General features: G+C 35.8%; 1 protein-coding gene across 1 annotated transcript in view; it reads right to left on the bottom strand.

Moving 5' to 3' along the window:
- Positions 1-5,638: 5,638 nt before the first annotated feature.
- The window catches only part of LOC113232269 (paramyosin-like), a 57,907-nt gene continuing 50,342 nt past the window's right edge, over positions 5,639-13,203 (bottom strand). The window contains exons 11-15 of the mRNA XM_026466938.1: positions 9,986-10,254; positions 9,227-9,339; positions 8,062-8,198; positions 7,095-7,260; positions 5,639-5,804 (exon numbers count right to left, since the gene is read on the bottom strand). Of these exons, the coding sequence (XP_026322723.1) occupies positions 5,721-5,804; positions 7,095-7,260; positions 8,062-8,198; positions 9,227-9,339; positions 9,986-10,254 (769 nt within the window). The 3' untranslated portion in view covers positions 5,639-5,720. The remainder of the gene's footprint in view (positions 5,805-7,094; positions 7,261-8,061; positions 8,199-9,226; positions 9,340-9,985; positions 10,255-13,203) is intronic.

Genomic DNA, 13,203 nt, shown 5'->3' on the forward strand with positions numbered 1-13,203 from the left:
ACACTTTTTAGCGCGGACCCGACGTCCATATAATTGTAAGTCAATGAATTCCACTGTATTATTTTTGTGTATGTTGTGTAATTACTCCGGCACTTGTGAATTGATTTTGACGATTGTTCTTTTTTGAGAAAAAATATTTTTTTTTTATAAAAAACTTATTCTATTCGCAGAAATATTTATTATCGTGTACGTCATAAAGTTTATAAAGCAGTGCCCGTTTTAATGCATCGCAGCGACACGTATCCTGGCTGAGGCAATTTGAAGTGACCCTGAATATAAAAAAAGATAAGGCAGTTAGTGACAAAAGGTACAAAATGATCATTAGCTGGTTCAAGAATATCACAATATAACTTCTAATGACCTCAATATCTCTGTTCTTCTGCTCTCTCAAGGACACGTCTTCGCTGGGCTCGCTGCAGGAGGTAGAACACACCTCGTGTAGGCGTTCTAGCCGCTGCGTACTACGGTGTATTTTCTCCTCGAGCCAGCGGCTCTGGAATATTGAAACTTGTTAAGGGCGATTATACAAAAATAAATAAAAGGATATATTTGAGAATGCATCAAGTTTACGTCATCAACATTTATATGAAAAAGTTACACCATATCGAGTTCTTAGGTTTGAACATAGGAAATGAAACTATTTTTTCGGATTTAAATGAGACTTGTAAAGGGCCCGAAACGTTGGTTTGTTTAAAAAAATAAATATACGCGATTTAAATCCGGAAAAATAGTTTCATTTCCTAAGTTACTTCATATATTACATATGTAAGAAATGTTCACCTGTTCCTTAATCTTCTCAAGCAACTCTTCATAGCGATCCTCATCCTGCCCGCACTTGACGCACATGACATCAGTCTGTTCGAGTTTTTCACTCCTCAAGGACTCTAACTCGCCTAGCAACACTCGCATCTTGCTATCTCTGTCGTCGATTGTTCTTTTCATATTTTCTAACTGCTCTAATATTTCAGTTTCGTAAGTAGTCTTTTGTTCAATTTGATTTTCTAAATTGTTAATAATGTCACGTAGTAGGGATATTTTCTCATCTTTGGATTTCAGTTCTTCGTCGGTTGAAGCTTTTCGTTCTTCGAGCTCGGTGATTATTTGGTTCATTTCGCGAGTTTGTGCTTCTAATTGCTCCACCTAGAGGACAAATAGGTGATTTATGAACTCACACTTTCCACTATTAAGTTTGCTAACTAATTCCACATCGCAGTACCAAGTGGCACCTTGAGGATTGTAGGTACACTGTGTAAGGTTTACTTAACCTTACTTATACGAAAATGCATCAGCTTGTTACTTAAATACGTGAACATATTGATAGTGCGATCTAGAAACCACGTAATGCCATCTAGCGGCATTCATGCTACACTAAACAGTAAAATCGATTCTTTACTTTCTTTACATTGAACACAATATTAACACTTGCTATTTTGTAATCTTCAAGTTCTCATTTTTATCCTGGTTATAAAATGTTTATAAATATTCGAACATTTCATCAATAGATGTGGCAATTTTAAGCAAAAGCACACCTTAAAATCTTTATGATGAGGTTGATTTTTATCAAATGTTTAGATATGTTCACACGCTTTAAACTTGTAACTTGTACTTTATCAATGTTATGTACTGTTGGGTAATTTTCCGAAAATAATAAGAAGGCTCATATTATGTTCTACGTTTAGAAATATCATACTATATATTATACTATATATATCACTACGTTTAGAATACATAATATTGAAGTTTGATTGCGTGAATTATAAAATAAGCTTGTATAGCTTGTATATAAAAGTCACTTAAGGGAAAAACGAAATTTAAAATCATTTCACAACAGAGGAAAAAAAACTTTTATGATGGCTTCATTGTTTTCGTTCAGTAACTTCAACTTTTGACAGGTGTCAACGTCAAATGTACAAAATTAAAGAAAAAATATTATTTTTCCGAAAAATACGGTTTTTTTTTCAAAATGAACTTTTTTCCATTACTAATGATGAAAGAAAAGAATAACTTTGTTCTAGTCTATTGCAAAAGTTACTGAAAGGAAAAGGAGCAAAAGAATAAAAGCAAAATACCGACACTCGTAGGTCTTTTTCTTTATTTTGTGACTAATTTTGTAATGAAATAATTAAAGCTTTGACTGATACGCTTACTGCATAATCTAAAAAACAGGCCCGTATTGAGAAACAGCGATATTTATTATTAAAGTCAGTTGACATTATATAGCGCCTAAGACGTATCATTCAATCGACACGAGTACACTTGTTTGCGGTCAAATGTCGCTTGTATCAAGGCCCTCATGTGTATTATGTACCAAAAGTACAAACAAAACCCAACAACTACTCTAGTTACGTAAACAACAAGCTGCAAACTCACCTGTCTGCGATGCGTGCAAGGGTTGCAGCGAGCGCGGCGCAGGCAGTGCATCTGTACATGTACACGCACCCCACCACACCGAGGTTAGTCTAACTCTACGACCAACAGGCACTTGGCGATAAATATACTTCAATTAAAAAGGATTTTTTTGTAACCGTTTCTTGACTACTCCATTCAGACATTCGATTATTGCCGATCAGAAGTAGATAATAATCGTTATGTGAGGGGTGACTTCCGCAGAAGTTACCCGATTGTTTTATTACGGATTAATTTTAGTCAGTCTCGCTAACAACTTGAAGCAGGTGGACTTCTGTGGCGTCACCACAACAAATAGACTCGATTCGGCACGTATCGTCCGTCGGTTCTTGAGCCTGAGCCCGTGATCTCGCCCGACTTAGCAATTGCCGAGGAATACCGCATGTCCATTTTAGTTAGAAAAAATTCGAAATATATATTTTAGGCCATGGAAGAGGTACACGACGACGTTAGCAGATCGACATGAACGACACATCGATATAAACGCCTATAAATTCCAAGTGTAGCGATGCAGTCGCGAGCTTGTATCGCGTTTGCATCGCTACTAAACATCGCCATGTGTAACCGCCCTAAAAACAGATACCAAGTAATAGTAATTATTTCTTTAAAAAAATGCAATAATGAATATTAACATTCATGGCTCCCGGTTGTGAAAACGAACACCAGACCGACTATGAAGTAATTACAATATAACCAATATCTGAAAATTCATAGAAAAGTCATTTAAGGAACGTCTTTAGTTTACTTTTCTGATTATTATTATTATTATATAATTCGCGTTATCAAATTGACAATATGCCTTTAATAGGACTGTACGCATAATTTTGGCTGGCGACCCGTTTCCAAAAATAAATGAGGTTATTATGACAATAATCGGATGTCGAATGCTGGGAGCAGTAAAGAACCGCCTAAACGCGAATCAATTTTCGACCGAGTGCCAACTACACCCAGTTATTAATTATCTACGTTAAAGAAAAATAGCTCTAAATATTCTTCTTTTACGACGTATTTATTGCCAAGCAACAATGGAGGCATGACAACGACACACTCGAGTCAAGTTATCAAGCAGTGAATTTATCAAGTGTGCAGTCGACAACATTAGAAAAAAATTGCAAGCTTATTCATTAGTTTCATACTACATACCAGAGTTAAATCAAATAGAAATAATTACGTAAATTAATGTGCAAGAAAAGACAATCACAGCGTGGTGCAAACATCACAGGAAGAATTTTTTATAGAATTCATAAAATTCACACCCCTAGAAATAAATGGAGAAATTCGAAAAGTAAAAAATCTGCAAAATAAAACCAATATCGCTGCCTTTATACAATAATGTTATGTTATAATGAATTACAGAATACTATCGAAGAATATGTATAATTATTCTCGCTATTGCGTTATTGTATAAAGGCATCGTATACGGATTTACAGATCAAATAGAATATTGTCATAATTAGCATCAACCAAATGGCATATGGTTGGTACTGCGCGATGTGTTTTTTTTTTGCAGTTTTATTACAATATGTAATTTGAATTATTAAAATTACTTTTTCAAATTACGTCAATTTATTTTTGAAGGTGTGATTTATAGCTTACACAATCACTATACAATGATGCAAGTAAGCTAGGCAGCGTCAAGTGTTCTTCAAAGAGGATGGTTTAGAGTCTCAAAGAACTTTAAGATGCTCACTAAAGAAACTCATGTTGATATTTTATAGACACGACGTAGAAACTGATAACTAGATTATGATTTATCACTTTAAATATAATAATTTCAAAATTACATGGTCACTTTTCGGACAAAGTCCATGTGAAGTTTTCAAGACAATTCAAAATTTTGAAGAAACCTTAAGATAAATTTATTAAAAAGTTTTATCTGCATTATTTAGATCAATATCAAAGTACGAAATAAAAAGAATAAAGGCGGAAACATTATCGAACTATTGCCGTCTCGCTCACACACCAGCGAGCACGCCAACGCCAAAAACCAATAACAATAGAGCTATTCACTATTATCGTATTTCTTTGATGTTCTCGTATGGAACGGTTAAACGGAAGGGTAATGCATTTTTCTTTGGTTTTTGTGTATGTAAAAACCTACCTCGCTAAGTATTCTAGCGTTATTCTGCAATCTCGTGGAGAGTCGTGCATTTTCGTCGCGCAGTTCGGTAAGTCTTCGGGCGAACTCGTCCCTTTCCGTCTCGCGTTCGGCCGCTTGCTCCTCGACGAACTGACGCGTGGAGCGAAGTTGGCGGTTAGCCGCCTCGAGCTGGTTCAAGTTGGAAGTGTATTTACATGGAGATATTGAAAAGCAAGTCATGCAAATATTAGGTACTACAAGTAACATTTACTATTATATTGCTCAAGAATACCTACATTATCATACTGATCTGATTAACAGCAGCTGATTGGCCAATTTTAAATTCGTATTGTATTTCACAATTGATTAAAGCCATGTAATTGGTCTTTTTGAATTTCTTTTTCTGCATTTACTTGCAGCGCGAATAAATTAGGAACAAAAAATAAAGCCGTTGAACTAAATTTTTAATCTTTGATATAATGTTCGAATTTATTTGATGGCCATCCAAGCACATTGTGAAACGTAACTTTAACCCAGTTAAGTAATAACTAAGATGGATCGGCTGGAAATGGTTGAAACAGTGTCATGATTACATATTTTTGAACACAACACAAGGTACTTGGTTTTGAAATATAACAATTATACATATTCGAAAATGTGTGAACGTTTACATTTTATTGCACGCGACTATACAATGGGTACCAAAGCAACAGATCATCCAGACCAGAACGAATTTTAAAAAATCATTATCCAAATTGGTCCTACCGGAAATAGAACCCAGGACCTTCTCGTCCAGTCAATCGCAAACCATTAGGCACACAAAGAGTTCTATCATTTTCATTGACATTTCATATCAATTTTATAAACAGAAGGCTAAAGACCCTTTTGCCAAAACCTGAATCAGGAAGTTTAGTTCACAATCAGTCCAGATATTGCGGTTGAATGTACAAAAAGCCTTAAACTATTACACAAATACAATGAAAGTTAAAATACCGATTATTGAATGCAAGTCAAAACTAACAAAAAAGTATAGTAAAAAAATACTTAACAAATATTCAAAATGGTCGCCAAACAATTAACATCGCGTAAAAGCCATGCGTCGATGTCAAAATCAAATTGCTACAGGCAATGGCACTTCTTTTACAGAGATTCAAATGCTATGACTCTTGCGTTAAGACGGTTCAAAGTGCAAAGCTGTGCTGTTGACTGTACGTAGTATACAGAAACGTGACAATTATATACTTAATAGTTTTGGCGTCCTAGCGTTTACCTTGTCGCAGCAAATCTTATGTACAGGCGAGTCTGACATCCTTTGTAGCTGCGTGCGGTGCGGTGCAACAATACATATCATATTACGAGATGTAGTGAATAAACATTGAACATTGGGAAAAGCAGGAAATTACGAAATATTTCTGAACATTGTTGCCTCTTCTATAATTATCGTATTAATGGCTGATGCATTTATGATAATTCTTCAAACGATTTCAGGATTTCACCAGTAAAAGTTTACCCGAATTTACGACAACTGCATATGTAACTGAATAATAGTTATTTCGTTGAACATCATAATGTTTTTAATACAATGATAATACTTTTTTTTTGGAAGCATTAGAGCTCCTTGTGAAAGAGTTCGTCCAGGATAGCACTACCACCTTACCTATTTCTGCCGCCAAGCAGTAATGTGAGCATTACTGCGTTCCGGTTTGGAAGGATAAGGGTGCTGGTGAATTACAGGCACATTGGATTTGTCAACGTATGTCTCAGGGTGACGGGCGCAGTGGCACTGCCCCTAAGATCTTTGCGCTTTAAAGCTCTGACTGGCACTGCAACTGTTATGGACAGGCGTGTCGCTTACCACCAGGCCCTTGATTTGTTCGTCCAGTCACTTGGTATCATTAAAAAAGTCGAGGGAATTTTTCACTGTGTTTACTAGATCTTAGTATCAATAATATATAACCTCTGACGACCTTCGTGGTCGAGTGTCGCCATTTCTGAAGTTCCGGGTTCGATCCCTGGCGGAGTCAATGTGGAAAGACGAAGATGTCTATATTGAGCCGGAACCGGGTGTTTGCGGTACCGTCGTTGTTTCTGATTTCCATAACACAAGTCCTGTAGTTATTAATATAGGATCAGAGGAATGTAGTGTGTGAATTTAATGTTATCAATACTTCTGAAGTCAAAAATTGACTAATAAACTTTTGTAATTAAAATTTATAGTTCGGAAATATTTGTGGTTTCAGAGTTTTCACTATATTCAATGTCTATTTACTATATCTGTATGTAAATATATTACATGGATTATATACTCCCGTCATCATAAGCTACAAATACATAAATGATACATAAATGTGATATAATATATCTCAATTGATTACTAGTTGTTTACTTCTTTAATGTTTATGTTGTGACTATTTCTAGCGAACAGGTTTTGTTTATAAATACGTCAGTACGAGTGCATTATGTAGGTGAATGATGTTTTAATCTAGTTCACTGTTGGATACAAATTTCTCTTTTCGGTTGCATATAAAGATGTTTCGTTCGTAATAGACTTAAACCGCAAGGGGGATCACTGAGGAGTCCTCGAAGAATGAAGAGAAGGCGAACCAACCTGCTGCTGCAAGTCGTCCCGCTCGCGCTGCAGGAGATCCAGGTCCTGGGCCAGCGAGGCCAGCGGCGCGCGCGGCGACGCGCCCAGGTCCAGCGACGAGCTGGGCGCCTCGCAGCGCGGCCGGGGACTGGCACGCACCGGCAGCGACAGCGGGGCCGTGCCGTACCTGGGCGCGACGGCAGAACTCAAGTAAGGCTGGTCTGTTTGTAGTCTGATCTGGGCTTTGCTTTATTTATTTCAGATGCCGGGAAGTGACGGCTGAGGAACAGGACTTGTATCATACGAGTCATGCAATCCCCACTCCCGCCGAGGTACATACAGTACTTGTCTCAAACAATGCTAGATAATAATAAAACACTAAAGTATGAAAGAGAATGTATAATTCAAAAAGTAAGCAAAATTTCCATGAACACGAAACGAACTTCTAAGTAATTTCAATAAAAATCATGTGGACAATTATGGACATATCAATGTCCGTAATTGCGAGAATTAAAGAATGCAAGTGAACAGTTCGCTGCATGACAGCTTTATTTACATAATATTCATGTAAGATTATTTTTATTTACGTAAGATTGATAGCCCAGTAGCATACACTATATTTTGTATTGTAACTCCGTCACGAGATGCGTATTGCTTTATTAGATTAGAATTAAGGTCGCGATTTATTTTGATATTTATATACCGAATATAGGACAATAAACATGTCTCTATTTAACATTTCACGCTATCACCTAGGTCCATGCTAATAATATGAGAGCCTGGAAGAAAAACCTTCTTATTGTATCGACGGCAGACGCTCTAATGCTTGCCAAAGTACTCGTCGAGTGTTGGTCAGACCTACAACAGATATGGCTCCCAACTTTTATAAAACATTTGTAGTATCCAACCTAACACTTGAACATTATCTTTACAGGATATCATGAATTATCCCTCTCGGAATTGGTGTTTCCTTTTATCTACCACTTACCCCTCGGCGATCAAATCGCATGAATGTCCCCGGTCAGCGCAAGTCATGAACTGAGCAATCTTAATCATAGCGGCATCCAGATCCGACCGGAGCAGGTTCTCACGCTGCAGGCACTCCGCCATCGCTTCCTCCATGTTCTGAAAGAAAATTTTAACGTTTTCCGTGAGATTCTGAAAGAGATTGATTAATTCTGAAAGATATTCTGCCTGCCCGTTTTATATTATATTTTGTCTTTTGTTTGTTTTTGTATCTGTTCTTGCGTGCATAAAAAGCGTTGCAAAAAATAAATAATAGTATTTTATGCAATCATTGCACAATGGGGATACGTAAAGTCGAGTACACCTCGTCGAGATCTATTATTATGTGATGATTGCAAAGAAACATAATCAATATTTAATAGTACATTGTGCATTAAGGACGTTGAGGAGGAGGTAAATAAGAAATTACTAACGAAGGTCTCCTAGAAGCCGGAAACCACAGGCTAAGGGCTTAATAACTTGAGTTTTTGTATCTTTTTACTGTCAATGATATATACAATGTTTTTCATCACATTTGCGAGGAAATAAATACAATCTAAATATGGTTCACAACACAATAAATGAAATTTGCAAATGGCGGGCTTTTTAAATTTTTCCATAGATAATACAACTCGAACAAAGAAAAAAGTAAACGCGCATACAGCCATGATGAATTGTAAAAAAATTGCAAAATTTTTACACAGAACATAATTAAAATAAAAAATTCTTAATAATAAATATTTAAATAGTATGTGGCTGAACTGCAATTAAATTTCTATTTATGTAATACTTTAAGCGAATGTTTTAAGTTTGAACTTAAGTAACCTCCTTGTTTGAACTTAAACCTAACCTATGCAAGAAGTACGACGTGCTACAAATAAAAAAAACTCCGTACCGACCATGGCTGTAATGGAAAGAAAAAAGCCCGAGAATTTTATTTGGGGCATTATAGTCAAGTTAGCCACCATGCAATCACTATTTACGAGCAAGTCTGATGAAAAGATTATTTGTTAACAAACCATGACAACAAACTCAAACGAAATATAATTTTGGTTCAGAACTAAAAAGAGCAGCCTTGTGTTACGGTTTATGTAATCATAATTGAAAGATTAAAGAACAGGAGTAGACAAAAAAAAACATTTAAATACCTTCCTATGCATCTGGCAGTTATTGCAGGACTTCTGTCGGTCATCGAAGTCGTCCACTAGTTCCGTGATTTGCACTTGAGGAACGTCCTCTGCCTTAGGGTCTTGGATGCGTTCTAAATTGCGAAGATTTAATTAATTATAACACCTTTATAGACTCGTTTAATACCTATTATTTTAGATGTTGATTCCAAACATTCATACGAAGAATACTTATGCCATTAGGACTCCTCACAAAACATAAACCAAATATCTGTTATTACGCTGTAATAGGTAGCCCACTGCGAAAACGTTGCTTCTGAATTGAGAGTAGGATAGTTTACATCCCTGTAACAGGTACGACTTAGTACCTAGGACTTTAATTTCTAAGTTACCTACATTTGTGAATGTCTAGTAAGAATATCCCCCACTAACGACGAACTTTCACAAGGAGCTCTACTGCTACTAAAGGGTTGGTGTTGACGACGATGATGGTAAGGTCGTATATAGGGGTTTTACGAGGTTCTTATTGACATCCTTAAAATCGAAATTATTTTATCGAGTTCTTGGGTTTTCGCAATTGCTAAACATTTGAAATGTCAAGATTTTCGACTTTAAATTGCGTATATTTGTTATTTTCAAACAAACCAACAATTCGAACACTTTACAGGTCTCACAATAAAAAACAAATATACGCGATTTACATCCGAAAAAATAGTTTCATTTGCAAATATGTTTTTAACAATATGCTGAATGACTAAATAGTAAATTAACATCACTTACTAGTAGAGACCTTGGCAGATAAATCCAACAACTCCTGAGCCTCATTCCGTAACCTCTTCAAAGAGTGCTCCAGCTCCCTCTTAATATCGACGCTGAGGTCCCTTTGCTCCTGCAGGAAGGCCACGAGCCCCTCCTCGTCGAGGTCTGTGAGGATCGAGTGGAGATCTGGTGCGAAATGAACGTGCTTGCTGCGGGCTACTGAACTGGAGTTCAACTCGATGGAAAGGTTCGGGGTTGAGGGGCGAGACTCTTCTTCTATTATTGTGCTGCTGGAAGGCATAAAAAACATTGAAACAATTATTTAAAGAAGTAATTGTTGTCTTACAGTTAAACCAGTATGGTAACTCCATAAAAATGTAGCAGCGCGATTTGTTTGTTGCAAATATACATATTCACATAATCTCACGATGCACTAGCGTTGCATAACACTGGTGATCCCAACGCGCCTTTCATTATTTTATTTAAAAAAATGTGTGCGAACGTACACGGCGCGCGGCAGTTGCGCACACCCACAAGACGCGTTGTTACTTTGTACGGAGTTACCATACCTCTTTTATTTTACTCGGGTTAAACAGTAAGAATTTAAGATATTATCACTTAGCATATAACGCATAATGTAACTACAGTTATCTAATAATAGGTGTAACAGAAGTAGCGAATCCATTTTACAACAATTTCTTTTTCACCTCGCTAGCTTGGAAAGGCTTTTTTTCTCCTTAGAAATCTACGTGCAAAAGCGTGTATTGCACGCTAGCGGGGAAAAGGTTGATGATGGACTGTGTACACCTAACTTTTTCTTTCGATGAAAAAAAAAGATAATGACACTCGTTCTACTGCGCGATTTGTAATATAAATTCGTTTGTATATTAGCCCTTGACACCATATGTAAGAAATAGGTATAAGCAATTGAAATGTTTAAATTTTTTATTACTTGAATGAAATGTATTTAGTAATTTATTAATTTTGATAATGATGTGATTTGACATTATCGATTTGGATATATATCTGTAATGATAAACGTGTTTGCACAATGTAACATAATGAATAAATAAATAAATCAATATTTTATTCTTATTACTGTTGACATTAATTTGACAATGAGAACTAATCGTGTTCATTAAATTATTTTAATTCGTCGAAGAACTGAAATAATTTTAATTATCACTTAATTACACAAAATAAAAGTAAGTCGTTGCAAGTCCCATGATCAGAGCTGAAAATAAAAAAAAATAGTCTCAATTTCGACACAATCATAGTTATTTTTAATTACTTAATGTACCAATATTTTTTTCTACAAACTACCCGCAGTTTAGGCTTACTATTCTGCATAATAAGCTTTAAAATCAAACACGATGCGATGAAAATACACATCTGTGCATCGCGTAGACGCGTCAATTAATATTCGCAATGGATTCTGCAGAAAGATGTAGTAATAATAACCATAAAGACCGCGACTGTTGGCTCTCGGCCAGGTTTGAACGCAGGATCAGCGGCAGGACTATCACGAGTCGTATGACTATTGCAAAATTGACGTTCACTTATCGGATAAAAGTGACATCTGTCAACTCGTAGCAAAATAGTGAAAACAAATGTTGTCACTCGCGCCATCTGTCAACACCTTATCGTATCAATAGTTTACAGGCAACGTAAATGCCTGCGCAAACTGGCAGGCAGCAAGACAGACGTCATTAAATGTATCAATGTATATTTTATTCTATTACAATTTAAATAAGGTGTAAATTTCAATGGTCTGAAACGCAGAGAGAAATGCGCTGCGATCCTTCGAGGTCGGTCCCAGAGCATTGAAATTAATACTTTATTTCAATTGTAGTAGCAAAAAATATGCATCGATAAATTTAATATTCTCTACCTCCCCGACAATTGATTTTTAAAACACTACTCCTGAATGCAACTGGTGAGGTGACGGATGGTGGTGGGGTAACAATATGGCCAAAAAAATATTTGAACAATGAATAGCGATTGACAGGACGAAGGGGCATTACTTTATTGGCTGCTAAAAACTACTGGTGAAAACGGTATCAAAGGGTGTGTTAATTGATTACTGAAGTGTAGGTATAATTTATTACAAGATTTATAATATTTATAATTTATAAATTATTCTAAAAATGGTTTCTTTAGGCGCTCTCTGGATTTTTATAACAAAAACTTAAATAATATTGATATTTTTGGGTTAACCTTACAAAGTTTTAAGAAGAAAGTAAGAGAAGTAGTTTTTTAAGTTTATTAGTTTACCTATTTATTGTTAATTTAAAAAAAAAATTATAAGCATTTTTATTTATCAGGTATTGTTATTTTATGATATGTTATTAATAATTCTTATGTTTTGTAGTTGAACCGTATTTGCTCACTATTTCTTGTTTATATTTGTGGAACTCTAGGTCTAATTATTTTAATCAATGTTTTAGTAGAACCCCTGTTTTATGACTGTTTGTTTCCCTGAATAAATAAAAAAAAAAAGAAAAAAAAAAGATATGTATCATGGATATTAGAGGTGTCAATAAATAATAGTTTTCTAAGTATAAATCACATAGAAGCGGTGGTAGCCTAGTTAAAGAAAGGTTGCTTCTCAATTTAGAGGTAGACGGTCCCAATTTCCATGGCAGTATGGTTTCCTACATTTGTGAATATAATACCTCTCGATATAACGATGAGGTTTACAATCCTTGGCAAACGTGAAAAGTCTACAACCCGCAAGGTATTCTTAACTAAACTTGTCCACTAGGATTGCTACTATAAAAGAACTACTTTTGTAGTTGGAGCTAGTTTTGTCCTGCAGTGGAACTACGTATAAGGTCCAGCAAAAAAGGTAAACCGTATCGGGTCTCCGACAACAAGCCTATTTCGTGTGGAAAATCTTCTAATTTAAACTTTCAACAACAGCAGACAACTCCATAAATCAGTCTAATATGTTATACTGAATTTTATAACTTCCTAAATCCACTCTCTATATTTCAGGAGTATATTAATCTAATCGCACCCCAGAGCCGCAATTAGGCATTCTAAATCTGGATACTTAGTACGTGGTTGACCACGTACTAAGTTTAGCCAATCTAAAGACAGAGATTCTTCGTAATTTCCGTTCATGACTAACGCTGTTCGTCTACGCTCGAGTTTAAGAATTTTGAAATGTTTGAATTAACCGTTGAATTAACTGTGTACCGTCTAGGCTCTCGGGTATCTCTCAGAGAAAAGTTTAA

Source organism: Hyposmocoma kahamanoa, unplaced genomic scaffold (assembly GCF_003589595.1).
Source record: "Hyposmocoma kahamanoa isolate Upper Pololo Valley unplaced genomic scaffold, ASM358959v1 68, whole genome shotgun sequence".
NCBI classification, from domain to species: domain Eukaryota; kingdom Metazoa; phylum Arthropoda; class Insecta; order Lepidoptera; family Cosmopterigidae; genus Hyposmocoma; species Hyposmocoma kahamanoa.